We start from the raw sequence: 27,376 nt of genomic DNA, 5'->3' as shown, positions 1-27,376 counted from the left end.
TTGATTTGACTAGATGGTATCAATTTAGTTGCTTAATATTGGAATATATGTGTAATAATGATTGTAATATGATGTGTACCTACAGGATTAGTAAGTAATTTCCATTCACATGAAATAAAAATAACAATTCAATTGATGCTTGTGTACCCGTTTGCTTACACTGGCCCATATTGACAATCAGCAAATATATAGAGAATGACTTCCTATTTACACAACATAAACATCACCTCACTCACACCCTTCCCTTGTCACATAAGAGCATTTTGTTAGAAACACTGTCGGCTATCATCTCCGATTGAAGACAGTGAGTGTCTGGAGAAAGAGTGGGCGGGGCTAAGTCTGGGAACGCCGGGGCCCTTAACAGTTCCAAAGGTGTGAGTGTGTGACTCCTTAAAGCGAGTGATTCCTTGTGACACCCCGAGAGCGCACTGTTGTCAGGGCTCCTTAATTGCCCCGACATTGAAGGGGACATGGATTGTGTCTGTATGCTGCCTGCCACTCACTGCTGCGTGAGGCACTGCATATTATTAAAAGCAAAAACATATCAGATGCTTTTCGGAACGCTCTTGTGTAGCTGCGCAGTGTCTTTCTCGGCGCTGGACACAATGGACCAAAGTCTGTCTTTTCCAAGGTTACTCAAATTGTGCGTCTGCCTTGCAAGCTAACGACTTGAATTTTTCATGCATCTCTGAATTAGTGGTGACTAAGGGGCTCTTGTCTTTAGTCTCTTGACACGCTCGGAGCATGCATATCACCTTATTCCCTCTCCCAATTGCAGCATAAACCACAAACAAAGCGGCCCCATAATGAACAGCTTGTGGCGCAAATGCTACCCAAAGAGCAGAGGTGTCAACGAGGACAGAGTTTTTTTATATGTTTAACTTCATTGAAAAGTGTCAGGCTCACAGTCCCGTGAGGATGAAGGAACCATCGTGCCCCACCCAGGACTAACACACACTTGGACAATATTCATTTGCACAGCGCGGCGTGAATGCACGTGTGTGAGGGGCACAAGGAGGAAAATGCAATATTAATTCCCCGCTGTATTATGTCTTTATATGCAGTTCATCTTGCCTTTTGCACATGACTTGTCCTGTCATTTGCATAGCCCCTGCCGCCCATTTCCTAATTTCACAGTCATTATCCAGAGAAGTCCTTTTTCCCTCCGAGCGTCGCTAATTTTGATGGACTATTTTGAAGGTCAACCGTCAGCTCTGTCTTGTGTGGACTGCCGCTGAACAGACTAAAAAAATATTTCATCCAGACAACAAACATTCAAATTTAATTCAATTGAGCATGATATGTATTTTCACATTTCACAGTTTTAACAGATAACATTGTCCTTTGATTCAACAGATTTCTTTATAACGCTATATTTAAAAGTGGTTTAACACTTGTCTCAAGTGTCTCCAGCAGTAACTACTGCTAAAGCAGCTTGCTCTGTGCACAGCTCCGAGAGGCTATTACAGACCTCTGTTTTATTACCCATTACTACTGAGGTCATTAGCAGCAAGAGGAATTGTACGCTTTTTAACCTATTGATCAATGTAACTACTACCATTTAATCCTGAGCTGAAGGAGTGAAAATCTGCCTAAGACTAGGGGTCCTATTAAGTAAAAGGTGCAAGGGAAGGGAGAGGGAATGAGCTCTTTAGCTAAAAAATATTGCCATGGCCAGTATATTATACCCATTTAGTGCAAAGCACCGCCTCTTCTTCGAGGCCTCCCATATGGTGCATAGGCTTATTTGTGGGATGAGGACTATACCTACATGAGGAACTAAGATAGCCAAATATATCTATGAACATGAGCCAAGGACAAAATATATTTATGGACATGAGCCAAGGACAAAATAAATGTAAATACTCAAGATAGTTGCTTCGATTGAGTAAAATTAGAAAAGGTCCAGTTGACATATTAAAGGACAATTGATTTGTAAAACTCTAAATGTGTGGCTACTGAAAATGTTTACTGTTCCAACTCATTAAATGACAGGAAACATACATTGTCTGTGTACATTTGACTATTTTTGTACACTGAAAACCTAAACAGCCCAAGACAAGTACACATACTGTACTAAAAGTGTTACTAATAACTGTAGGGATCCTCTGTGTCTCACACAGGGGTGTGAAAAAGAGGACATACTGGAGATGCCAGAGATAGCTGACGAGTATGAATTTTGGTGAAGGTGTGGCCCTGGCCTTTCCAGGTGCTTCTCATACATAAACATTGAGAAAAGAGAGGGAACTGTTCTCACACAGCTGTGCAGTGACTGTAGGCAATGCACTGGAGCAGCTCGAGTTGATCTAACATACACAAGGCTTCACGTGCACACTCAAACACACACATGACGCTCTGAGGCTTCACGTGCACACTCAAACACACACATGACGCTCTGAGGCTTCACGTGCACACTCAAACACACACATGACGCTCTGACGCTTCACGTGCACACTCAAACACACACATGACGCTCTGACGCTTCACGTGCACACTCAAACACACACATGACGCTCTGACGCTTCACGTGCACACTCAAACACACACATGACGCTCTGACGCTTCACGTGCACACTCAAACACACACATGACGCTCTGAGGCTTCACGTGCACACTCAAACACACACATGACGCTCTGACGCTTCACGTGCACACTCAAACACACACATGACGCTCTGAGGCTTCACGTGCACACTCAAACACACACATGACGCTCTGACGCTTCACGTGCACACTCAAACACACACATGACGCTCTGAGGCTTCATGTGCACACTCAAACATAAACATGACGTTCTGACGCTTCACGTGTACACTCAAACACACACATGACGCTCTGAGGCTTCAAGTGCACACTCAAACACACACACACACACAAAACACTTACGGCTTCATATGTGGCAACATGTCACATACCTTCACTTGCAGACAGTAACACATTATAATATTGTGATTAAGTAGCAAGTATGGGATTTCCAATAAACTATAATATATAAATAAACTATATGATAACATTATAGGTGTATTTAGCACTGATTGGAACTGCATTTATAATCCAAATAAAACAAGTGATTCCTCTATTGCCTGCATGACACATATTCAGAGCTGAAATGTCTGGAGACAATGCCAGCTGACATTCTCTACTCCCTGGGCCCATGCCAAAGGTATTACGGGAAACTGACAATCACTTCATTTATTAAATTGATTCCTTTGAGCAACAGTTCAAGTTGGTAATCCATGTCAGTCAGCGTGAGTAAACAAGCTTGAGATGAGAGTTAACAATAAAAGACATTGAACCCATAACCTGTTTATTGTGTAGCAAAATGCCAATCTAATATGTCAACAGTGAGACTAATTAAACAAAGCACAGTTGTGAGGCAGAGAAATAAACCCATAAACAGCTTGTTGTAATATGTTGTGTTCAAAGACAAGAGAAAAAAACTATTATAAAGGATGCAAAAAAGCACAAGAATCGTGGAAGAGAAAACAACACAAGATATATCCAAAGTCATAGTACAAACTGTATACTGCAAAGGTTAGACTATTTTCTGCTTCTAAAAGATTCTCAAAGGATTCAGAATGGAAAATCAAACACAACAAAAATTCCAGAGCAACAAAACTCAAAAGTTAAGTTGTGCTAAACTATTGTCCCGTCAAGGAAAGTTTGTCTTGGGTGTGCCTGTGAAGTCATAATAAAATACAATAAACTTCAATACAATAGGATACTCATCAATCAACAGAGAAGATTATAGACAGCAACTCCCACCAAAGATAACTAAGTGAGTTTATTCATTTATCTTTTCAACACACAAGTCTGTGGTTAAAATGCTTGGTTATGTATTTAAAAGTCTCCCTGGAATTACAATACATTTTATGAGCTATTATGGTCTAAATATCAACATTGCATGAAACAATGTATTTCAGAATACAATTTGAACTTTTATATTATTTCTTCATTATTCAAAGGATAGGATAGCAGTTAATCCACATGGTTGATTGTAATGTCACTGCTGGAAAAGGAGCCGGGGTAAATAAGTCTGTTACGAGCCATTGCCTTTATAGTATGAACAGGCGTGGAAATAGGCACACGTTTGACTGTCCACTGCTCCGTCGTTAGGAGCTGCTCTGCTCTCAGGAAAGAAAAAAGCATACGGAGGAATTATCACATTTTCATCAGCGAGGCTTCAAATGGAATATAGAAGTGAAGAAAAAGAGTGATAAGAAGCCTAAGAAAAAATGTAGGAGCGCTATGTATTTTGCTGTTGTTTTACCTTGGCCTTCCATAGCGAAAGACTTCTCATCGTCACTTATCTCCTGCATGAAAATGTCGCAGAATGAGCATTTCAGCGCCAAATGTAATTAGCCCTAGACGAGAGGCACATTCTGTATCGTAGGTGATTAAAATCTCTCAGATGGTGGTGTTTCATTTGGGTTGTCAAAGATTTATGCAATAGCCTTTTTGAAAGGATATATTTGCATGTAATTCTAGCTTATCTATTTATACAAAAAAAATCTTAAAATAGCCAAATTCATTTTCAAGAAATTGTGTGATTTGAGTAAAAAAATAAAAATAAAATGTATGTAGATTAAAAAAGAGAAAAAAAAGAGAAGAAGAACTAAAACTGATGACATTGTGAAATATGCAGAGTCTCTACCTGTAATGGTAGCGTGACTGCTGTATGCCTGCATTTCAGTGTTTTGTGTAAAGGGAATTATGATGCGGAGGAGGAGGAATGCGAAGGGAACAACTGTAAAAACAAGTCGATTGCATTTTAATTAACTTTTCAATTGCAAACAAACAGATTTTCATCAGCCGGCTGCAGTGTCAGCTTTGAACAAATAAACTGCAGAGAGAAAGTGAGCCGTGCCTTGTCGACCCAACCATAACATATCACACACACAGTTCCCACAGTGAACAACAGCAGGTGGGCAAAATACACACACAGCTCAAATAATAATAATAATAATAATAATAATAATAATAAAGAAAATAATAAAAATGATAATAATGATAATAATAATAAAAAACATGATGCAGCCTGTGTGCATTTTATATACATTTGTTTATTTACAAAATACATGTATCTAGGGTAATATTAAGTCAGATTTCGGGATACAAAAATCAATGTTCCAAATTAGTTCATATGTTAATTTCTCAACTCTTTAATATGCTTCTAAAAGTTTTACCAAGTTTACTTTCTCATAAAAAATATACACATTTCCTCAGTAGATATACTCTTTTCTAGACCGTCCAAAGCCAAATATTAACCATGTGTTTTGTTTGTTAGTGTTTTTTTAATATAGCACATAAGAATCACAACAACAATTTGAAAATATAGCATTGAGAATATATAAACCAAGTACGTGTCCAACATTTGAATCAGTCCATTAGAATGAAAAGGTTTCACGGTTGGTTCATCCCTGTCACTCTTCTTGCCCTCTCAAGCCACACCTCCAACTTCATAACTCTCATCAAGACATTCAAACCACTCTCCAACAATTTAGGGCTGGCACGTCCCAATCGCACTCTTTCCACCACATTTACCGGAAGCGGGACTGCAGAGCGGCGTGGCGGGCCGCGATCCACACCGTTACGCAACAGCGCACGTTTTCTGATGAACTATTTGAGTCATTTGAGATTTAATTAAGATGGTAGTCTCTTAAATCCCTCAAAAATGAAACTGAAGTCAAAAGACAATGGCTGACACATCCCGCGAACATTTGTTTCTATTCTCTGCACACTAGCAAGTGCAACGCTAATCCTCGTTTCCATGACGGCAGACTAGAGGGCAACAAATTATGTTTTCAAAATGTTGTACTCAATTACTTGACATTAACATGATAAATCCTGTGCAAAAACACATCTACATCTTAAACCTTTTTCTTCACAAACTTCCCTTCAAGTTCAAGGTCGGGCACAATGCAATTATTTAGCTATTCTATTTTCAATTATACATACAGCATATTTACATACATATTTAAAACAATAAAAATTGTAATAGAATATGAATATGTATTAAAGTGTAATATGTACATTTTATTTTACTTAATTCAAGAAAATTTCACAATATAAAAATGTGGCATAAAAACAATAAAACATAAAACAATAACTGTTTTATCTGACCTTAGACGCATACTGCAGGAGACCTAACTGCTAAAAACGCATCCTGAGCCATAAAGCAGTGCAGTCTGTAATCTTATCATGATCCTCCCTCTAAACCCTTTGAAACACATGGCATCTCAAGTGTAGAGTTAATCTTCCGATCTGAAACAGAGACGCGTAGTAATGACCCTTAAAAAATGAATAAATGCCTTTTTTCAAGTAAAAACATGTTTTGGTTGTGGAAGCCGTGGAGCAACAGCTCAGAGCAGCTGGCGCCTCACTATATCACTGCTAAACTATTCCCCTGTCTCCTGTGCCTGCCTGGTCCGCTCCTATCCCAACAGCTCCAGTCTGAGCTGGGGGCAGTGTTAGCTGGCGCCCTCCACCCTCTTGTTTCTGGGTACACAGCTAATATCTGGTTGCCTATGTCATGGTTTAGAAATGACAGGTGCTGGCAGAGCCCCCGTCTTGACAGGCCACTGCACAAATAACGCCCCTGCCTGAAAGGGCTAATGCACTACTAATGAACAATAAATCAACTTTGATTACAAACTGTCAAGCCAATCAGCTCGCACTCCAGCTCTCCCAAACTGCGAGCCTTGCCACAGCTGCATGGCATTACGCCGCACGCTGCCCCATCCCGGCTCCACTCTGCTCAGCACTCTTCATTTCTTCTGTTTAAAGGCATGCTTAAGCTGGACTGATGCAAGGTGCTGTAATGTTACACACTGTTCAACACTGTTTAGGCTGAAAATACAAGCAGTATTATACATTTACAAACTACAATTAAAAAAGAAAACTGTCTGTCCAGAAGTTACATGAAAATGTGCTGATAAAGTAAGCACAGAGGCATAATAACTTTCTAGACTGATAGTCAGAGATCAGCGGTGGAATGGGCTCAAACACACACTCTGTGCGGTGTGAGCGATGACATTTGTAGTGACAGCATGGCTCCAATGTGGTTCTGCTGTGACCGTGTCACCAATAGAGTTGTGCCAGACTCTGTCTTAATTCAGTGTGACATGATAAGGACAGGGAGGATCAGTGCAGGCCAAAAGCAAAGGCTGACCAATTCACAAAAGACACTCAATAAGCAAAGTCACTCTGCCACTCAAGTATTACCAAAACAACTTTAAATGTTGAATGCCCAATAAGCAGTCTGATTTAACCTCCACAACAAAAGTACAGACACCTGTATTTTTTCTGACTTAAGAGCAAAGATCCTGCTCAACCTAACACAAAGTAAACACTTCAAAAACATTTTAAAAGAGACAGTCACAGGCACTTTGTAAATGTTGCACAAAGTTGACAGTTTTGTTACAGCACAATAAGGCAACGCATTTTTTTTACATCCAAAACTTTGCTGAAACCTCATCAGGGTAGAAAAAGTACCACAGAGCAATGCTATAACATACTGTAAATAATGTAAGTGACAACACAAACTACTGTTATTGTCTCAACAGATCATTGCTCCCTTCACATGACAACAAATTAACCAATTACACTGACTGTACATCAACAAAGACAGAAGTCTGTGCTTCCCCTTCTCCCTGGTCAAATTAAATTGTCAAGTTTTCCCGAGACAAGAAAAGCTGGCAAAATCACAGAAATCAATCATATTGACAAACCTGACAAACTCCATTTAGCTGGCAGGGTAAAGAGAGTGGCGGGCCACGCGGTGCGGAGTGAAGCCGAGCGGAGAGCTGAGCGGCGAGAGCAGCCAGACGAGGGAGGGAGAGAGGGAGAGAGGAGGAGCTGTTAACGGCAGGACCGGAGAGGCTGCTCTGCTGTGGGGCTGTGTGTGAGCCTTCTGCGGGATACACACAGATTGCAAGGTTGCTAGCTGGCTGACAAGATACAAAACTATCCAATCAACCACGCCCCTTCTCCACCAATCACAAGCTGCCTTCTAAACATAATCAATTCAAATGAGGCCTGACAATAAGAGTCACAGGCCAGTCCGCAGGTGAAACTGAGGCTTTGTGTGGGGCCCCTTTAACACACACGCACGCACGCACACACACACACACACACACACACACACACACACACACGCACGCACGCACGCACGCACGCACGCACACACACACACACACAGTTGACGGCTGTTAACCCTTTGACCCCTGCTAGGCTCCGGCAGTGCCATTGAAACAATGGAAGCCTAAAGAAAAGAGGTCTTTTAATTAAACAGCACATAAGTAAACACAGCTATCGAGCGGAAAGAAAGAGAAGTAGCCTTTATTGTTCTGCTACATGAGATTGTTTACAGTGGCAGCACAAAGACACATTTCACAAAAACAGGGTTAGGCACAAACACACAAACAGTCCAAGTCTTGAGCAGCCGACATCTAACCATCTATTTATGAGAACATTGTGTTCTCTCTTTTTCTTTCAGTGTTAACTGTATCAACAATTCCATTTAGTGATCTATATTAGTCTGACACAAACAGGAATGTAATGTTAGAGACTACACAACAACAGCTAACTTTGATGCACTTTCAAACACACATGTCCACTGTTTGGTACGAGATGGGCTTAAGGTACTTCCATTAATAGAGAACATTACAGAGGCTACAAGGCAATCCATCCAAGTCCATCCCAATGAGAGCAATTAGCTGTCATGATATCATCCCACCCTTTAACACACTCCTGCACTCAAGGAGACATCAAGAGGGAAACAGCAGCCCACCCCCTACTGGAGAGTTTAAGAACGCACACGACAGCGTGAAAAGCCGGGGAACACATCATTGTGTAACTACAGATTCATTTAAGTGTTGTTGTGGTCTTATTCATAAATTGTGCTACATAAGGACATAGCATAAAAATGTCAGATAAAACTCGTATGTAGTTCATAATACCACATACTACATGGATAACAATTAAAAGTTATACGGTTGCAAACAATAAAACGATTAAATTATGACATCGAGCAAAGGTTTTTGCTCGATGTCATAATTTCATCATTTTATTGTTGTCATAACAGTGCTTGAGTAAAGTGCAGAGAAGTTAAGTATATATGTATTTTTGAATAATTTATTCCAGTGTCTACCAGCAGGGGGAGTATATAGAGAGATTTAATTTTCACCTATACTTGCATATCAATTATAATGCCCAAAAACTAAAATGAAAATACAACAAATAGGTACAAACATTTACTAAGCATATAGTGATTTATCATTATTTACTAATAATCCTGCATGTCAAAACCAAAAAGCTGTTTTTTTGTGGAGTGCTGCACAGTTTTAAAATATATATTTCCATAGCATCTCACAAGTGAAGTCAGAAAAAAAGTGAGTACAAATGTATTTATACATTTAAAGCTGAACCAGGTGAAGTTATAAATATGCCACTGAGGACAAGAACACAAACAGTATTTATGTTGTTGTACTGTCCTACTGCACTGTGTTGGTCACACAATCTATTCTTTCAGCACCATTTGAGAATCTGCATGGACTACAGATAATAATAATAATAATTTATAGCTAAATAATATGCTAATTATTTCAATAATCAGCAATTAAAGTATATTAAAAATTATTTATCACAAAAGTAAAAGCTCTTCAAGCTACATTTTTGTTCAATTAAAAACAAAACATTACAATGGCTTGACCTAAATAAATTATTGACTGAGGCACCTCAAGCAAGGAAGGCCAATAAATATAATAGTGAATAATTGAGTAAAGAGAGATGTGTTTTTATTTTCAGGATTATAATATATGGAGAAAAGACAATGACGTTCCGGATTTGTGCTTGTCAAACACAAGTGGTTTGGGCCGCCCCCAAACCCCTCCCCCCGGTCGCTGCGCTCTCTCCCTGGGGTGGCATGTCGGAGTATTCTCAATAAAACACCTTCTTAGCAGTAATAGGCCACTGTTCTCATTTCAACGCTCCCAAAGGCCTGATGATAAATTTAGCAGACAAACAGTTCAAGCTCCTCTTCTCACACACTGCTGCTCGGATCCACTACATTGTGAGCCTCCACTAAGTAAAATAATTACACAAATGTCCACAGTCCATACTATATATGCACTAGACATCTTTTTCAACATCAATATCTTCAAATCATGCAGCCCCAGTAATAGTTTGAACAAAGCACTTGGAGATTGTGTCATGACAAAGTGGATGACATTATAAAATACTCCCATTTCCTTCTTGACTTACAGTGAAAGTTTGAGTAAGCCCCTGGTCTGGCCCACACTCTGCTCTGCATCAGCTCAAGATAACCGCTCAGTTCCTACTCCAAAACACAACCAAAACAGTGCACATGGACAGCACTTTTTTTAATTGCATTTTTGAAAAAGACCATTTTAAGGCAGAGGAAAAAGTAATCAAAATAGTAAATTCTCACTCGTTTGGACTTGGTTTGGACTCGTGATCTGTCTAGGAATTTTAAACTTAAATAAATACTTCATGATGGAATTAAAATAATCATGTCAGTGAATGGTGAAAATGGTGCAACAAAACAAAACAAAAATGAATAATATGAATTCATAGTAAAAAAAATACATAAACTATGATAAAATAGTTCCATGGTTAAAAATATAGATGAAGTATTGCTGAAGTGTTCATGAGTCTAATGGAAGAGAGGAAGAAACAGTCCTTTTGGCGAGAGGTCCTGGTCAGAATGGACCCTCCGGCCAGAGCAAAGTGAGCCAAACAGTTCATGGGTGAGAAGGGTCAGCTGTGACCCGACCATGGAGATGCACACGCCTGATGCAATGGGAGGCTTATCAACACTGTGATGGAGGTGAGGATGGGCCCAGTGATGCAGTGCAGATCATCTAGCCTGGGCTTTCTTTATATGGAAGCTGATGGTTCCACTCCCACTTGAGGTCCTCAGTGATTCTGGTTCACTTGGCCCCCCAAAAAGGCACACTTTTCCAATACGGATTCATGACAAACAGGGTCGGTATGTAAAAAAAGTTTGCTTACAAGGAAAAATTTCACAGGGGACGGAAAAACAGATTTCTGCAGAGTCAATGAGCGACCAATGAGCTCCTCTGTTTCCCCTGCATCACTGAAATAAACAAACGTGATTCAGCGAAGTTCGGCATAAGATGCTGCAGAGGACGAGGTGACCAGAATGAGATCCAGGGAGACAAGGTCTGGATCCCAGGCAAGATGGAGCTGTGACTTTCCTCATGTCTGATCATCTCCACTCCTCTGGACTTTGAGTTCCAGATTGTTGCCACGTCACCAGGACACCAGGCGAGCCACCTTCATCTTGTAGCAGACTCATCATCGTCTGAGATAAGATAAGATAAGATAATCTTTTATTGTTCCACATGGGGAAATTTCATTGATGCAACGCAGGTAGATACAGAGGTAGATACAGAAGAAAAGAACAGATAACTTATAGGAAGTTGAGACCGATGATAAGATAATGGTGGCATAGAATACAATTCAGAAACATGTCCCATTTCCCCTAAAATTGATAGAAAATAATCAGTGCAAATCTGCAAAAAGTGAGGAAAACTCCAAAAGAAAGCACATGGCTTTTCCTGTAGGACCGGTGACCTGAACCATTGTCATGAGAAAACAAACAGTCTGTGTTTTCTTGTGACTAATCTAAATCCTTGTTTACTGATGCCCGGAGGCAGAAAGCCAGGTGTGGGCCTACATTACAACTGCATTATATAATATCACACACGTACAAACTGCCACATCCACAAGAATGCAAACCACGACTGTTTCACTGCTTCTGAGGTTCCAAATTAGAGGGACATGCTAGATTTAATTGATCATTTATCATGCATTGTTGTGCATTTGTACTGACCAAAATGTTACTTCTTCGGTTACAATCTGAGACCTTGAAACAACTGTCATGATTTTTTTTTTTTGCATTTTCTTGCTTTATACTAAATTATAAGTATGTTAAATGCGAGGTTTAGCGATATGTCTTGTATACCATTTCTAATGAGTTCTGATGCCCTTGCCATCAAGTTATATAATCAATATGACAATGAATAATACACATTAGTGATAAAGTAACCTATTAAACTCTAGTATAAATCTTCTAGTGCCTTCCGGGTTCCTAACATGTTATAAGTGACCATCTACAACACCAAATTATAGAGGTGACTTGCCAAGTGCAATAAACGCAGCATGTCTTTGTTAACATCATGCCATGGTGCTAAACTCAACCACAAGTAATTGGAGTCTACAGTACCTTTGCACCATATTAGAAAGTGTCAGCTCATGCGTATCTGAAGCCTAGTTTTGGTATTTGTTAACTGTATGTTATTTAGAACAAGCCTGAGCGCATGCATTTATCACCTGCCATAAAGGAAAGCACAGAGCGGTTCATGGCCGAGTCACTGTGTTGCTCCAGGTGTATTATAAATGGGTTTGGTTATTTACTTTTAATTTCACAAGAGGCAGTGTTTAGTCAGCACATGTGAACTGAAAATATTTCCTGAGGTAATACGCCATTCACTGTATAATCGAGCTTGTGTTCTAGCATGTACCGTCAAGTGTGGTTTTCACATCGTCAAAACAAGAACACTTAGGTCTGAGCCGCTTCAGATCGAGTGGGAGGGGGAATTTCTGTTTGTCTTGTTTGGTTATTTAGTCACACTGACTTGACTGGAACAGTGTTTAGAGAGTCAGCACATATATTGCCAGACCAATTCTACAGGTTTTGCCATAAAATAAAACTGATAAAATAAAATAAACTTAATGGAGATATTTGAACTACTTTATAACCATATTATAAGTAGTTGTACCATCATTAGCTAACTCTGACTTATATTTTGATTTATTCATGCATGTTTGGGTTATCTTGCATTTTCTTTCAAATCTCTGTTCTTCTCCTTAGCTCCAGAACTCAAACTCAAACCCCGGGTCATACATATAGGATAAGAAAAGGCTCATATACAAAAATAAAAACACTCCAATGAAAATATGCTGCTTGTGACGGTGAAATCCCGCTGGCAGGGCCAGCAGCAGCAGCAGCAGCAGCAGCAGCAGCAGCAAATCAGTTTTGAAAAGGAAGTCAATGAATCAGAATCAGAAAAACTTTATTAGTCCCTTGAAGGGCAATTCATTACAGCCACCTGGAGAAGCACACGCAAAAAACCTGCCACGACAGTTTCACAGGAATTCAGGGGAGATCTAGAATAATAGTTAAATCTTCGACAAAACCTCAAACAAATCTAATCACAGAACGAAAAAACAATTCCTTCTGATCAGGCGCATCTGATAACGCTGACCTGAAGGCAGTAGGGTAAACCCTGAACCCTGTCACCCACGTGAAAAAGGAGGAGAGGAACCATGCTCTGTAGATGGGATCGCACCGCTGAGTCCTCTGAAGTGTGTGTTGCTATTTGGGCCCCTACAACTGTCTGTGTATAAAATAAAAAGAACAAGTGGTATTCAACTGGTGAGAAAGTAAAACAATGGACTTGGTTGTATTATTAAGATGATAATATATAACCCCTATAGGCAACAAGACTATGAAAACATCACAGAACTGCATAAAGAGCAAAACAAAATCATCAACAAAATGTATCAGGAAAATAAAAGCATCAATGCGGATTCATCTTCACTGAGACTGCAAGTACAAGTGAATCACTCTAAACAGCACACATCATTATACGCCGAGGGATGACAACACTTTGAAAGGGCACATATGTGAGCATATGACAGGATCACAGCTCCAAGGGAAATATCAAACAACAAATGAGATTGTGACCCAAAACATGGGTAATTCAAGCGACATTCTGGCTTAGATGGAGCTCCCTCTCTCTCCCTCACCTCCTCTTCCCCCAAGTGCCTGACCGCATGGAACAGGGACAGATGACTTCATTCTGACAGGATTATCCCAAACCTGGTTCTAATCTATACAGTACGCATAATACATTTTTACAATATGACAAGGAACACAGGCAGCCGTGGAGACAGGCCAGATCTGGGGGCTGTTGTGTTGAGCATTCCTGACGCCTTGTATCACCTCAAAGCAAAGCAGGCGTCAAATCCACATTTCATTACAGCGTCACCTTCAGACTCGCGCATGCTCTGAGCAATCACGCACACGTTAGCGCCGGAGACACTTTTGGAGAGTGACAGAGGAGGAAAAAGGGAAGTACAACCTCCGGGAGGTACAAGTAGAACAAATACAAGCCAATTTCCTACTTTTTCGGCATGTTTTTGGAAACTTTTCTTTGTGTGTAAGGTGCACAATTAAATCAAACTTGTTTTAGGGAATAAACAGAGCGGTGTAGAGTTTGATCAAATAAAATCTAATAAAATCCTTACTGCTGTGAATGTTTGAAAATAATTATACTGATAAGAAGCACCTTCCCACAGACGGAACAAGAACAAGCAGTACGATGAGTGGGTTATGTGGTTTTCTGCACATTTGCACTGGATTGTCTCATTTTCGTGGCAAACAACATGTAGATGTTTTACCGTTAATAGACTGGTTAATCTTGGCATGCTTAAGGAGCTGTTAAGTGAATCAATTAGGAACTGGCATCGCTTTGATTTGGTTGGAGTGTTTTGGGAGGCTGCCACAACTCTCTCTCTCTCTCTCTCTCTCTCTCACGCTCTCCCTCTCTCACTCTCTCTTCATATTAATGTTTTTCCCTCCCTCTTGCTCTTGTCAGCATCTCTTTTCATTGTGAAACACTTTTAATATATTCAGACCTGTATGCAGCAAATAAAAAGACTGTGCTGTCCAGATGTCCCTTTGCATGACCAGAGTGCTTATCTCACAGCTGCTGAAGGGAGCATTAATCCAGGGTTGGCTTGCTCCTGGGGTTCTACCTTCATGTCCTGCTCGTGTCGGCTGTTGGGATGCCTGAAAAAAACGCTGTCTCAGTTGGCTCTGCTGGTTTGGCCCGACTCCAGCCGACGAGCTCCGGCCTAGTGCTCTAATGACTTACAGATTGGTTCGCTGTGGTGTACATGTGTCAAGACAATGCCACGGGCTTCCTAGTGCAAAAAAAAAAAAGCACAAAAAACATTTTTTGGAGGGAAAAGAGCAGAGTGCTTCTCTCTGTTTGTACTGTCAGGCTCAGACGGGGCCCCTGGATTGTGTCACCTCACGCTTCCCCTCAGTGCAGGCCACAAATGAAGGATGGGAAGCGCAAACGCAGGGAGGAGGGGCGTTTAAAAGGCAAAAGGCTTTCATCCTGTAAACTGAAAAGACATTATCTTTTGACCTGGAGTTGTCCTTTGTGAGCGAGAACAATATGGTGTGAAAACAGAAGGACGGAAGGAGAGATGGGGGAAGAGGAGAAAAAAAATGTACTGTAAATGTAATGGATGAAACAAACAAACAACTCCTGATGCGCTCTAAAATGACTCCGCAACTAGATGACATGTAAGCGCTCGACCAGCAGTTTGGAACATTTTGCAAAGTACAATCGAATCAAATAAAATAAAACAAAATACACAATTTACTTATTCTAATTTATTACAGCAAAAATCTCTCTTAATGCACACAATCACTGTATTTATATACGGTATTACCAAATGGACTAAACAACAAGGTCTCTTTGTAATTTAACTTGCTTTAGTTGTTTTTTTTCATTTGTAGAGTCTAACTAACTACACTGAAAACTTCTTAAAGTCCAGTGTATGTATTACCTCCCTCTTCATATCCACTTTCTAATGGAAGCTAAAAATGCTGAAGATAAAAGCAACGTGCCATTCAGCGTGGGGGACCCAAGCTGGCTGCGGGCCGTACCTCGCGCTTTAGCGGTGGAATGAATAATGGAGAACAATCCAGACACAAAATTGAAGAAGGGATCAAAACAAAAGTGATGGCACAGACACCATGTTGACGCGACATGTTAACCCAGCTGAACGCCACATAATCCGCTATAGGAGGGAGAGCGGCGCGTCTTTTAACCAGCCGCGCTCCTCCACAACGCCACCCTGAGCCCGCCTCATTTGCCCCTCCCCCTGCTTCTCCGCTGCTGCTGCTTCTGCTGGACTATCAGCAAGGGTCCACCAGTGTTGTTCCTAATTACCTATTTCTCCACTCCTGATCCTGCGGCTGGCATAATTAGTTACCTGGGGCTGCAATCCAATTTGAAGTGATGACAAGAAAGTGATCCATGAAAAAGTAATAAGTTAAATCCAATTTCAGCTTTCCTCTAATTAAATGCACATGGAACTAATGAGTCAAACCCGAGCATTTCACTGATAATGGTAATTAGCGGGGTGGATGCTGCCGACTCTTACAGTTGGTGCCGAGCAAGCAAGGTAAAAGCAGCATGGATTCTTTTAATTACACATGTCACTGTGTCAATGTAATTTACTGGCTTTTTGACCAGTCAAGTATGTTTAGCAGCTAGCAAGCTTGTGTAGCAGATGTTTGCCACTCTGATCAGAGCGCTACTATGTGCTGTATGTCTCCAATACAGTTTACGTAACGTTCTTCAGGAACAGCAGTGGGCGAGTGTTGTTGCCAGAAGATAGAGGAATATATAGGAACCAAAGAGCCATTTAATGCTGATCAAGAATGTTAAAAAAGAAAAGAAAAAGTCCCTTCTTCTGTGTTCACTGTTTTTCACGTGTTTCCGCCATAGTGCGCTTCATTATTTTTGACTTGAATCGATGTGGAAAGGAAAAGTGCCTTACATCTCCAAATGAGTCAAAGTCTCTCCTTGTGCCTAATGGGACCGCATGGATGAATGCAGGCTGGCGGGAAGATCAGGTGCTTTTATGAGGTGTCGGCTTACTACACAGCCACAGCATAATTGTGAGATCATGTCTTTTGATGACCCAGTCAGGCTCAACAGAGAATCATTACCCAGGCAAGTGATGGAGATGGTGCATGTTCTGAGGTGAGGGGCTCAGAATGGCTCAACTGCATCGTTCAGATTCAAAGTGTTGTTTGTATGACAATATATAGTATTTTCTGATTATTTGTAAATGGCAAATAGGGTAGAGAAACTACTATTGCTTGATTTAATTAATGACTTTTTAAGACACCATACAACATGATTTATTCAATAGCCAATTGTGGAACACTCCATGAATAAATCATGCAAGTCCAAATCTACAAATTTCCACACTGTTGATAGAACTATACGTGAAATATTTTGGATGAGCGGAAGACGTACACTGTATGTTCAACTTCTCTTCTATTTCTATTTTGATAAAGGTGGTTTCTGTCAAAGAATCAGGGGTCCCCATTCAAAACAATTGTATACCAAACCGCACTGATGTTTATGCATGAACTGGCTGGGTTAAATTAGCAGAATCTATAATACTGACATAAACAAACACTTGTCCAAAACTGTGGCATTGTGTAATGGCACTTTGAAACCAGTAAAATGAAACATGCAACATTAGAGGACAGGCCATTTCTGGCGTTAGTTAGACGCTCCAGTGCCATCTCTTCACACAAGCTGGGCAAGAAAGGGGAGGGGCAGACCAAGAGAACGCTTCTCTTTTCAATAGCTGAGTGACAGCTTGGCCAAGCTCTCTGTATACATTAATAAATTAGAATTTTAATTTTGTCTTTGTCTGCCGGAGATGGTCTCACACTTCACTATGTACCAACAACTGGCAGTGCGCTGGAATCTGCCGTAGTGGTCCCCTCCGTTGACCTCTGCAGCACAATTCCCTGCCAGGCTGGGGAAACTGTTTAGTTTGATCCTTTCAACTTATTTGAATCCTGACAAATATGCACACAACTGAAAGGTCATCACAGTCATATTTCATCCTCTGGAGCTACTCCGAAGACATCTGCACAACAAAGAGGCTTTTTCACAACCTGACATTAGACCTAGCTGCTACAATAGCTCATTAAAACGAGCCCCCAATGGGATAGTAGGGGTATTAAATATTATACATACATACATACAGAACAGGGCCTCCATATTAATTACCAAATACGCCCTGAAGTCGTTTGCAATTTCACACCGACACAAACAACTGCTTCTTGTTAAAACAGGAATATACATCTCTGAGGCGACTGACCTCAAATTAACTTAAATATTGTATCAGATAAGCCAGTTACACACAAGCATTTTTAGTCCAGCTTGTGTTTTTTCAGCATGTCACTGTAACTCCAAAGGCCTCTTTACCTCTAGCTCCACCCAGACCTCCAACTGGAAAGCTCACCTGTATTTTTAAGATCTTATGCTTTGTTTCCGAAACATGAAAAAGTGCTAAAGCTTGTCTCTTTTAGCTACTGGCCCAAAGTGTTATCATAAGATGCAACAGATATTAAACATTTCTATAAATTGTTTTACATTTTTTAAACTTTACACATTAATCAACAAAAACATGATATTTATATTGTTACTATTTATGTGTATTTAGTTGTAATTTTTTACAGACTTTGAGGGGTTCTGTTTTTATGTGTGCATTAAAATGTCAATGAATTTAGAAGACCATAGAGAATAAATTAAATAAAAACAAGTAAGAAATAAAGACGACATCCATTTAGCCCAAATACGTTTTTTGTTCATTTTCCTTATAATATCGGTCCAGTTTTTTGTGTGGTATACATTTTTTTGTGATGGCCTTTTCCCTAGGAGTCTACAAATATATAATTTTATTGTGTCCATTTTTGCAGTAAAAATGCCTAATTCTGAAATTGAGTGGGATGATTTCAACAGTCTTTGGGGCCCGGTAAAAAGTATTAGTATAGAAAATGAGGTCACTTCCTGGGGGAGAATATATATTTATCAAAGTAAACAAACTTCCATTAATAGTTCCTTTAATCAATACAAATCCGCCTTCTTTATCTTTGTGTTCAAAACTCTGTTCCAAAGCAATTCTACTTGAGATGAATATGGCCACTCCCCTCTTATGCTTGTCCCAGGTTGAGGATTAGTAAAGTTTATTACACCCAAATGTAGTTTGATTCTCTAAGTCAGGGGTGGCAAACATCCGGCCCGCCAAAGGTTTTAATCTGCCCTGCTGAACATTTTGAATTAATATAAAAAAAAATAAAATTAAAAAAAAATCCCCCCCGGTTCATAGAACCGTAGTTACATCTGTAACTGTTGTTAGCGCTAAAACTACACGTCCCACAATGCCGCTGGTGGACGCCCCTCCCCCGCGCGGCTTTTCACTGCCGTGTGTACTGCCGAGGGAGACGTGCTGAGAAAAGACACGCGTTTGTGCACTTTACAGCACTTACGCACCTCAGAGCAGAGGTCTGAGCGAGGACAGAGACGTGTGGCTTTAGGAAACACGTGAAAGAAAGAAAGAAGACGGTTTTGTGGATGTTAGAAGCTAACAACAAGAAAACTAACTTCTGTGATGATGCTCTGAGGAAAACATCTAAACCTCTACAAACCTGGACAGATCAGGAGCCACAGGTAAAAATACAGGTCAGAGTGTAATAAAGTATGAACATGACTGTGTCCACACTAATGTGACTCTGAACACAAACACAATGACCTCATTTGAGTCACTATGAATCATTTGTCACTAAGATCAGCTTAAACTATGAAAATAGCGAGCTCATATTGAGTTTGAGCAGAAACATGTCTGTGATATGAACATTTCACATCAGAAATCAGATCAAAAGTCCATGTTCCTGTTCCTGCTGCTGCATGAATATGGACTCAGTCTTTCACCTGCTGCACATATATGGAACAGTCTCCACAACTATTACTAGGCTGTAATAAAGCTATTTATTTCTTATATATTTTTTAATTGTTTTATGTTATGTTATGTTCGGCCCGCGACCCAGCATGAGCGTCAAAATTCGGCCCGCGGCCCAAAATGAGTTTGACACCCCTGCTCTAAGTCATTTAAAATAGTTTCTTGTAAATATATAATATATACTTTTTCTCTCCTCATCTTTGTTAGTCCGCTTAATAGGGCTCATGCCATTAACATGAAAGGATGCTATTGGTAATTTGTCAGATGCCATTGTATAAACCATGTTAAAATCATTCTTGCAAATCTGATCTTGTTACACAACTCTCTGGTCCAACACAACACACAAATATTGGAAATACCAACAACAAGAACACAATAAAACAAACAAACTGCAAAAAAGACCTCATGCCAAGCGTACATTTTTGTAATGTTATCCATCCCACTGCTTTTCCTCTGGAGCGGCCTCTGGCTGTGTCCCAGCTCAATATAGCTACATACAGCTCTTATGCAGATACGTCAAATCTCCCAAGATTAATTTGTAATTAGGGATGTCACGATGCCAAATTTTAGAGTTATGATTATTGTAAAAAAAAAATAAAAAAAACATCTCGATTTAACATGAATGATTACTTACTCAAGTTTGCGGCCAGCTCGGTGAAATTGAACAGACTGAATGACAAAATAAAGTAAATGTGACACAAAAAAAGAAAAGCAGGTAAAAATTGTTGTATTTAGATGTTTTTTGCTTGTTTGTTTTCAGATTGAATTAAAACCACTTAATTTTGCTTCTAAAATAGTCACGGTTATCATTTTGTAGTTCTTATGATTATGTTGTGACCTAAATAATCCCGATTATCGATTTACTGAATAATTGTGACATAATACTGCCCATAATATAGACGGATAAATCCAATAGATACAACCACAGGCCCCCAAAACCCTGTCTAAACTAAGCGGCCATAATATGGGAACCATTCAGTGATTAAATATTTTCAAAGCATCATTTGTCCAGAAAATCACTGCATAAACGCTTGTTACACTTCTGCAAGACAGAACAATACATTGTCAAATATACAAGACTTCAAAGAAAGCAACTATTTCACTTCCTGTTTTGATCTTGCAGCTTCGTGAAGGGGACAGTTTGTTGTCACTTGATGTTCTGACACTCACAACAACCACAGCCATGTGATGAGACAACAGAGTACACAGACCGGGAGTACACATACCTGTATATTCGGCTGAGAGTCGTTGGTCTTGGGGGATTTACGGCCTGAGCTTGGTTGAGACTGAGGCTGCTGCTGCTGCTGATGATGGAGGAGGATCTGTCGAGCCACTTGGAAGGCCTGAAACAAGACAGTTTTAATTTATTCAAAGTATTATATGAAGGAACAATGATTATTTGTTTGCTGATTCACTGATACTGCGTTGCAATTCTCGCATGTAATCCTCACTACTTGAAGAACTTAAAAACGTGAACTGGACAAACAGACAACTCTCAATAGATTTATCTTTCCACAAAACTCACAAAATCACAACTTTCCATTGTCCTTAAGTTAACTGGCAGAAGAACAAACAGCGGTTGCTTCAGATACGCATTAAAAGACACAGCCTTCACAGTGGAAAACAAAATACAGCGCAGTCACATGCTTATTACTCCAGCTACTCCCTTTTCCCTTACGATAAATAATCAAACATGCCATCCAGAGCAAACAAAACTGCTGAGAGCTCGTGGTCTCATTAGAAAACCCCAAAAAAAACCTAGGATACAAAGAAAGTGATGGGTTCCCACACCTTCCACCAGTAAACCATCTGGGTAAATAACTGGTCTCATTCTTTCCCCTTTCCTCAGACGATAGCTCCCACAATTAAACAAACAGTCCGGGGCCCGTGCAGCTCATCTCACATAAGGACAATATATACGTCAAGGAGAGCACAAAGTGTAACAATAAATGGAATGTGTTACATGGAGACAGAGGGCTGTAAGCGAAACCTGTGTGAAATGGACAGCAACTGTTGTAGGGACAGTAAGAACTACCATGCTCGCATATATTCAGGATTGTAGTATTAGCAGATTTTAAAGTAAACGCCTAAGATACTCAACCCACATAACAGAAAATATGCTTGATTGTAAAACTTAAAAAAAAAAAAAATCCAAATACATTTGCCCAAAAATGTAGGTGCTAATTAGGATACAAATGTCAGTCTTGTCTTGCAAACAGACATTGACAGTCAGTTTTGCAGGACATTTGCATTTGCTAACTAAGGGGTCACTTCACCCACTGTTAGTGCATCTACCTAAAAAAATAATACTCTAAATAAGCAACACTGGGATCATTGTATTTTTGCTGTATAAATTATCAGACTGGAGCTGTGTTTGTTATTCTGCATGTCTAATTGTCTCCTCCTTTGAAATTTGTAGAGGGGAACCCCAGAGACAGCGTGTCAATTCATACAGAAAGTGAATAAATTGTAGTGAGAAACGATGTGAACAAGATCCACTCCCACATGAAAAGGCAATATTATCAAGATTATCTTCCTCTGCTCATTGTGATGACACAGACACATGTAATTATGAAAAACCTAAAACTCTCTGGAGATTAAAATAGATGTATAAATAGAACCTGAGTCAAACAACAACATGCAGATATCTACCTTAGCACACCTACAGTACACAGTGAGCTTTTCCATGTTAGTATTGGGTAAATGTGAGTGATGCAATAAAGCAGACTGATACAATTCATGACTCTCAGGGAGTGGTGTTCCAAGAACACACAAGAATAAACAAAGATGTGCAGTTGACTTTTTCTCTGGAGCCAGTGACACATGCCGTGAAATGTGTGTGTCAGGGTTCACGGTCCAAGACATTGAGTCAACGGAAAAAGAGAGAAGTGGGATTAAAAAGGATCCATCTGACAATCAACAATACAAATAACTCTTAATAAATTTATTTTGAATCATATTAAAATGTGATATATATTAAAAACAGGTGTTATGTCTCTATAGAGATAATCTCTTGATTATCTCTATACACATTCCAGGTAAAGCAATAACATGTCCATGAAGAGAAACAGGTACAGAGCCCGGCTCGGTAAAGTTACAAAATGAACCTTTAAAATCCTTGGTTTGATTCCTGGACTCTACAACACATGTGTACACAGAAACAATGTGCCAGTTCAGTGCATCTGGGACTGTGGAATGTAGCTGTTGTGTTTATACATGGCTTGCCTCGGACAGGCTTAATGCTAGGCTAAAATAACCAATAGTGAGCTGTCACTGCATGTTTACACAGCACCCACTTCTGTGCTTCAGAGCCCATCCTGCTCATCCTCTGGAATTTACCTCCTTTTGATCCCTAATTCAAAGGAGCAGGACCCATGACAGGCAAACAGCAAAGCACTAAAATCTGAGACTGATTCCGGACATCATGACCGAGCAGTGTTTGAGATTGTCCAGACACAAAAAGGTGGTGTACTATCTAAATCTAACATAGTTTGGGTTAACTTAAGTTGTTATACTGCGGATAGAATAAATAAACTCTTTATGGTCACAGAAACAAATTTGTTTTTTACTTACTACAAATAAATACTATGCATAAGAATTGAATGAGTTTACTAGAAGTCATTTACAAACAACTTGAAACCTCTTTGCCTGGCTCGATGTTGCAGTCTGCTACTGTATGCAGCTGCTCTTGTAAACAAGGCTGACGGCAATCTGGGGGGACCATATAAGTAGCTGAGTGAGTAATAATTGAACTGATGAATTATTAATTATTCATTTAAATGCAGCGGAGCAGGCCTTTGTAATGCACTGTGCATTGATAAAGAGAGTGACTTGTGTAATTACGTCATGCAGCGCGGCGCGACTCAACAATAGCCCTGTTACGGGCATCCACTAAAGCTTACATTGTTACATCGTGAGGAAACAAGATAAATGCTATGCACTCATATGAGTTGTGTTCCATAAAAAGACCCTCCAGGTGCTTTGATTAGAAAACATCCTCTTGCCCATGACAGAGCTTTATCAGCTAAAACTAATGTGCAATTTGGTATCCTTGTCATTTGCAATCCTCTTTTATTTTCCCTTTTTAAAACATCAAAGTTCACAGCCTGTTTCTTTTGTGAACATAACTTCCTCAATAAACAAGTTATCTGCATCTCCTTGCACATCATATTAGTGAATGGAGGCAGGCGCGTCTCTTATGTCCCCGGGCTTTCACGCTGAGATAAGGGAACTGCTAAGCACTGGATGTCTTTATGTGCATTCGGCACATGTGGATTATTTACAGGCTTTGGGGTTTCCTGCTGCTAAAGCCAGCCCGAGTGTCTTCCAAATCCCAGCTCAGAGCAGCGCCAGAGTCAGGTCCGTTCTCAACCAGCAGAATGTGTCACTGCACCTTCTCCTCGGAGAGAAAAGCAGCACAGTGGAGTTGATCTCCCACCTCAAATCCAACTATGCATGCTAATCTAAATAGATCCTGAAGATGCTTCTTTCCACCAAGAGAACAACAAAAGAACGAAACAAAAGGTGTGTAAGAAGGATGTGGTGTAACTTTTGTAGAAGTAGCCGTTTGGGCTGTTTCCATGGGGATCCAGACCTGGTAGAGCCGTGGAGTTTTGTTTGTTCAGGCCTTTCAACACAGAGGCCAGTGTACTCCTCCGAGCGTCTGGCTGCATCGCTACAGCTGGGGAAGACCTTGAATGTGAAATGGTTTCAAGCAGATTGCTCCTAATTGCTGGAAGATGTGCGAGCAGGTGTAACCGGATCCCTGCGGCCACTTGGAGAGTCGGAGGCGGAAGGAGGTCTGTGGGTTTGTGTGTAAGTGTGCGCGGCATATTTACTCAGCAGCCATCTTTATTAGGCAGCAGACACAGCGAGCAACAACACCACTAATAGGTTAGCTCTTAATGTAGTCCCACTCAGATGACACGGGCCCACTGGCTTTACCCTCGGCCTCTGCGGGCAGTCGCGCTTATGGCCTAAATGTCAAGGTTATCTGCTTGACTTTGTGACTGATGGCATGCCTCAACCTTCCTGACATTTATCACCACTGCTGTTCTTTTTGCTAACACAAGGTCCTTTGCTCCTTGGTGGGAACGATCCAATTTAGTTCATCCAGATATTAAGAATTTATAATACAAGAGAATTAGTTGGACTGTAGTCGACTGAAGAAATTCTTGGTCAACTAAACACTTGGTCTGTGCATCGATTAGTCGACAAAAAGCAGGCGTTCACAAAAGCCACATGACTCGAACATATTTGACCCAAAATGCACTGTAAAGACATGAAAAACACTGGTAAAAGGTGTATTTATATTTAAAAAGGAAGAATAAATTTACAGTTCACTCCAAAATATCTAGCTTCCTCACACTGTGCTTTCTCCTTTTTGCTGCTGCACATATAAATCTTGTACAGTTCCAATAAAGTCATAAGTTGACTAATACAAACGTTAATACAAAACGGCATCGACTGATTAATTGACAAAACGACTAAAAGTTTACAGCCCTACAAGTTACAACTGTGGGATTTATACTGAAGTTATAGAGAAGAGGTATAAGCTCCATAAAAGGAATGTAAAAACTCTTCTTGACACAGAAGAAATATCATGCTGCTGGTTGGTGAATCCTGGGTAAACCTTTGTGAGACAATTTCTCAGAAGGAAGATTTGGGAAGCAACATAGTCAGCTTACTGTATTTTTACCTTTGAAAAAGTACTTTGTAAAAATTTGAAAGAATCTCAATAAAGCTTTCATTTGTGCCAATAACTGCTTTATATTTGTTTAAAAGAGGACAGAGAAAGCAAGCTGATAGTGGCCTCCCATTGAAGCCCATAGCAGTGATCTACATACATTAATTACATTGGCTGAGATTGTCTACATGATAACATACTGTTCAAGGGCTGTTGACTACGAAAACACATAATAATGGGATTTTAATTCTGGCTATTTTAATTGAAATTCATATAATTTTATTTTGATGAAGGCTGATTTTTAAACATAGGTTTCCAGAATCATGTCTATTTATATGGATGATTGCCTTTTGTTCCCCTTCCGTCCGTGGTATTATCTGCAATGCAAAGTAGGAGAAGTCTGCTATCCCTGTAAGTATATAATTAATGCCATTTCCAAAAAGCCACTCCATATGGAAAACAGGCCATGACGCTCAAACCTTGCACATTTCAGGTCCTCACCACAACACACTCATGTCTGTGTTTAGGTTTTCAAACTAATTTATGTAGAATACATAAATAAATCAATGTTTTATACGTATTCACACCATTAAATTTTCTCCCTTTGCTGTACTTTTCAGCTATTCCATTAATATTTATGACAATACTAAACACTTCAAATGTCCACATTAAAACACAATTCAAGGTAATCTAACTTCATGAAAAAATATTCCTTTGTTAAAAACAAGATAAATAATCTAAATGAACATGGATTGAAGTTATTGGCCGTTATAAACCCAGTTTCTTATTTAATTAAGAATGATGATGAATTGTTGGCAAGTCATTCAAGTAATGACTGAATGCCTTTTAATTTAATGCCTTAAAATCTAATGCAAAACAAATGAAATTTAGTTTAAGAGATCCTGAGATACATAACTAATGACACGGCAGTGATCTAGTGGGCTGTTTGTTAGTCCAGTGAAACTCCCCTCTCTTGCTCTTTGGCCATAACAGGTAATGCAGCACTGGTGGATGCCTTAAATGTGTCAAAGAAAAACAAGCCAAAGTTATTAAGTGTGAGTGGAGATAGAAGAACAGAGCAAACTAGTGCAGACAGATGGAAAGAATGATCAGAAGAAGGGGGAAAGAGGGGAGAGTAAACCTGTGCCTGGTACAGAGGCCCCCCTCCCCTCGCTGCGGTCCCATCAGAGGTCAGCTCAGCTATGCGGGACTGACAGCTTCCGTTTGCTGTGTGCTGTGCGTTTGTTTGGTTTCCCTGCCATTGCTTAGCAAGCAGCTTAACAACAGATGGCTAAAGAAGGCCTTTATTCACACTGGTTCAGAATAATAAAATCTCACCGAGGGATGTACACAAGAAGCAAACAAAGACAGCACACATGCAAATGACATGGGCGCTCAGAGTTGCACATGCAGCAAGTGGAAACAGAGCAAATTGGTTTTGGCTAACAGCAAACATTTAATATCTTGCTTTAAAAATGCATGCAAACACACTAAGTTTGTTTACACTCCCAGTCGAGGAGGCCATTTAACTTGACTGCAATCTTCTGACACAGCTCAGGACAGGAATAGATTTATAGACCAAAGAGTGTTTGTTTAGCTGGTAAATGTCTCCTTTAAGAAAATGACTTTGGCTTTTTGGGGTTTATTTACTGTAACAAACCCTCAGCCGCTAAGGTTTTGTGTGAACTTGTAACCTTGTTTGCCATAACTCCACACCTTCCTTCAAACAAGGAGGTTGCTGTCTCCTCGCTCGCTGACATAAAATCTTTTGGTGTCGACACATCCTTCCATTGTTAACCTCTGTAAGTGAACAGACATTTAGTGAATAATTAAACAGTTCTGTAACTACTGCCCATGATGTACCCTCATCTAAGGCCCATTGGTGCTGTAGCAACCTCCAGACCTTCCCTCCAACCCTAAAAAATTCATTTGCTTCATGTTTCAGTGTTTTGAAAAACCATTGTAATTCCACCCTGTGAAGCACGTTCTATTGACAAAACGTTACAAAGC

The 27,376-nt window shown here is 40.0% G+C and overlaps 1 protein-coding gene across 4 annotated transcripts in view; it reads right to left on the bottom strand.

Moving 5' to 3' along the window:
• foxp1b (forkhead box P1b) overlaps positions 1 to 27,376 on the bottom strand; it is a 157,219-nt gene that overhangs the window by 35,703 nt on the left and 94,140 nt on the right. For 3 of the 4 annotated variants that reach the window (XM_072451905.1, XM_072451907.1, XM_072451906.1), the window contains one exon: positions 20,907 to 21,023. In XM_072451905.1, the coding sequence (XP_072308006.1) occupies positions 20,907 to 21,023 (117 nt within the window). Of the gene's footprint in view, positions 1 to 7,730; positions 7,890 to 20,906; positions 21,024 to 27,376 lie in introns of those variants that run through there. The other variant, XM_072451908.1, reaches the window with a different exon arrangement.

Source organism: Eucyclogobius newberryi, unplaced genomic scaffold (assembly GCF_026437365.1).
Source record: "Eucyclogobius newberryi isolate DKJ021-1_F unplaced genomic scaffold, fEucNew1.0.hap1 SCAF_19, whole genome shotgun sequence".
Taxonomy (NCBI): Eukaryota; Metazoa; Chordata; class Actinopteri; order Gobiiformes; family Gobiidae; genus Eucyclogobius; species Eucyclogobius newberryi.
Note: the sequence above shows the minus strand (reverse complement) of the source record. Positions and strands in the feature narration are given on the sequence as shown.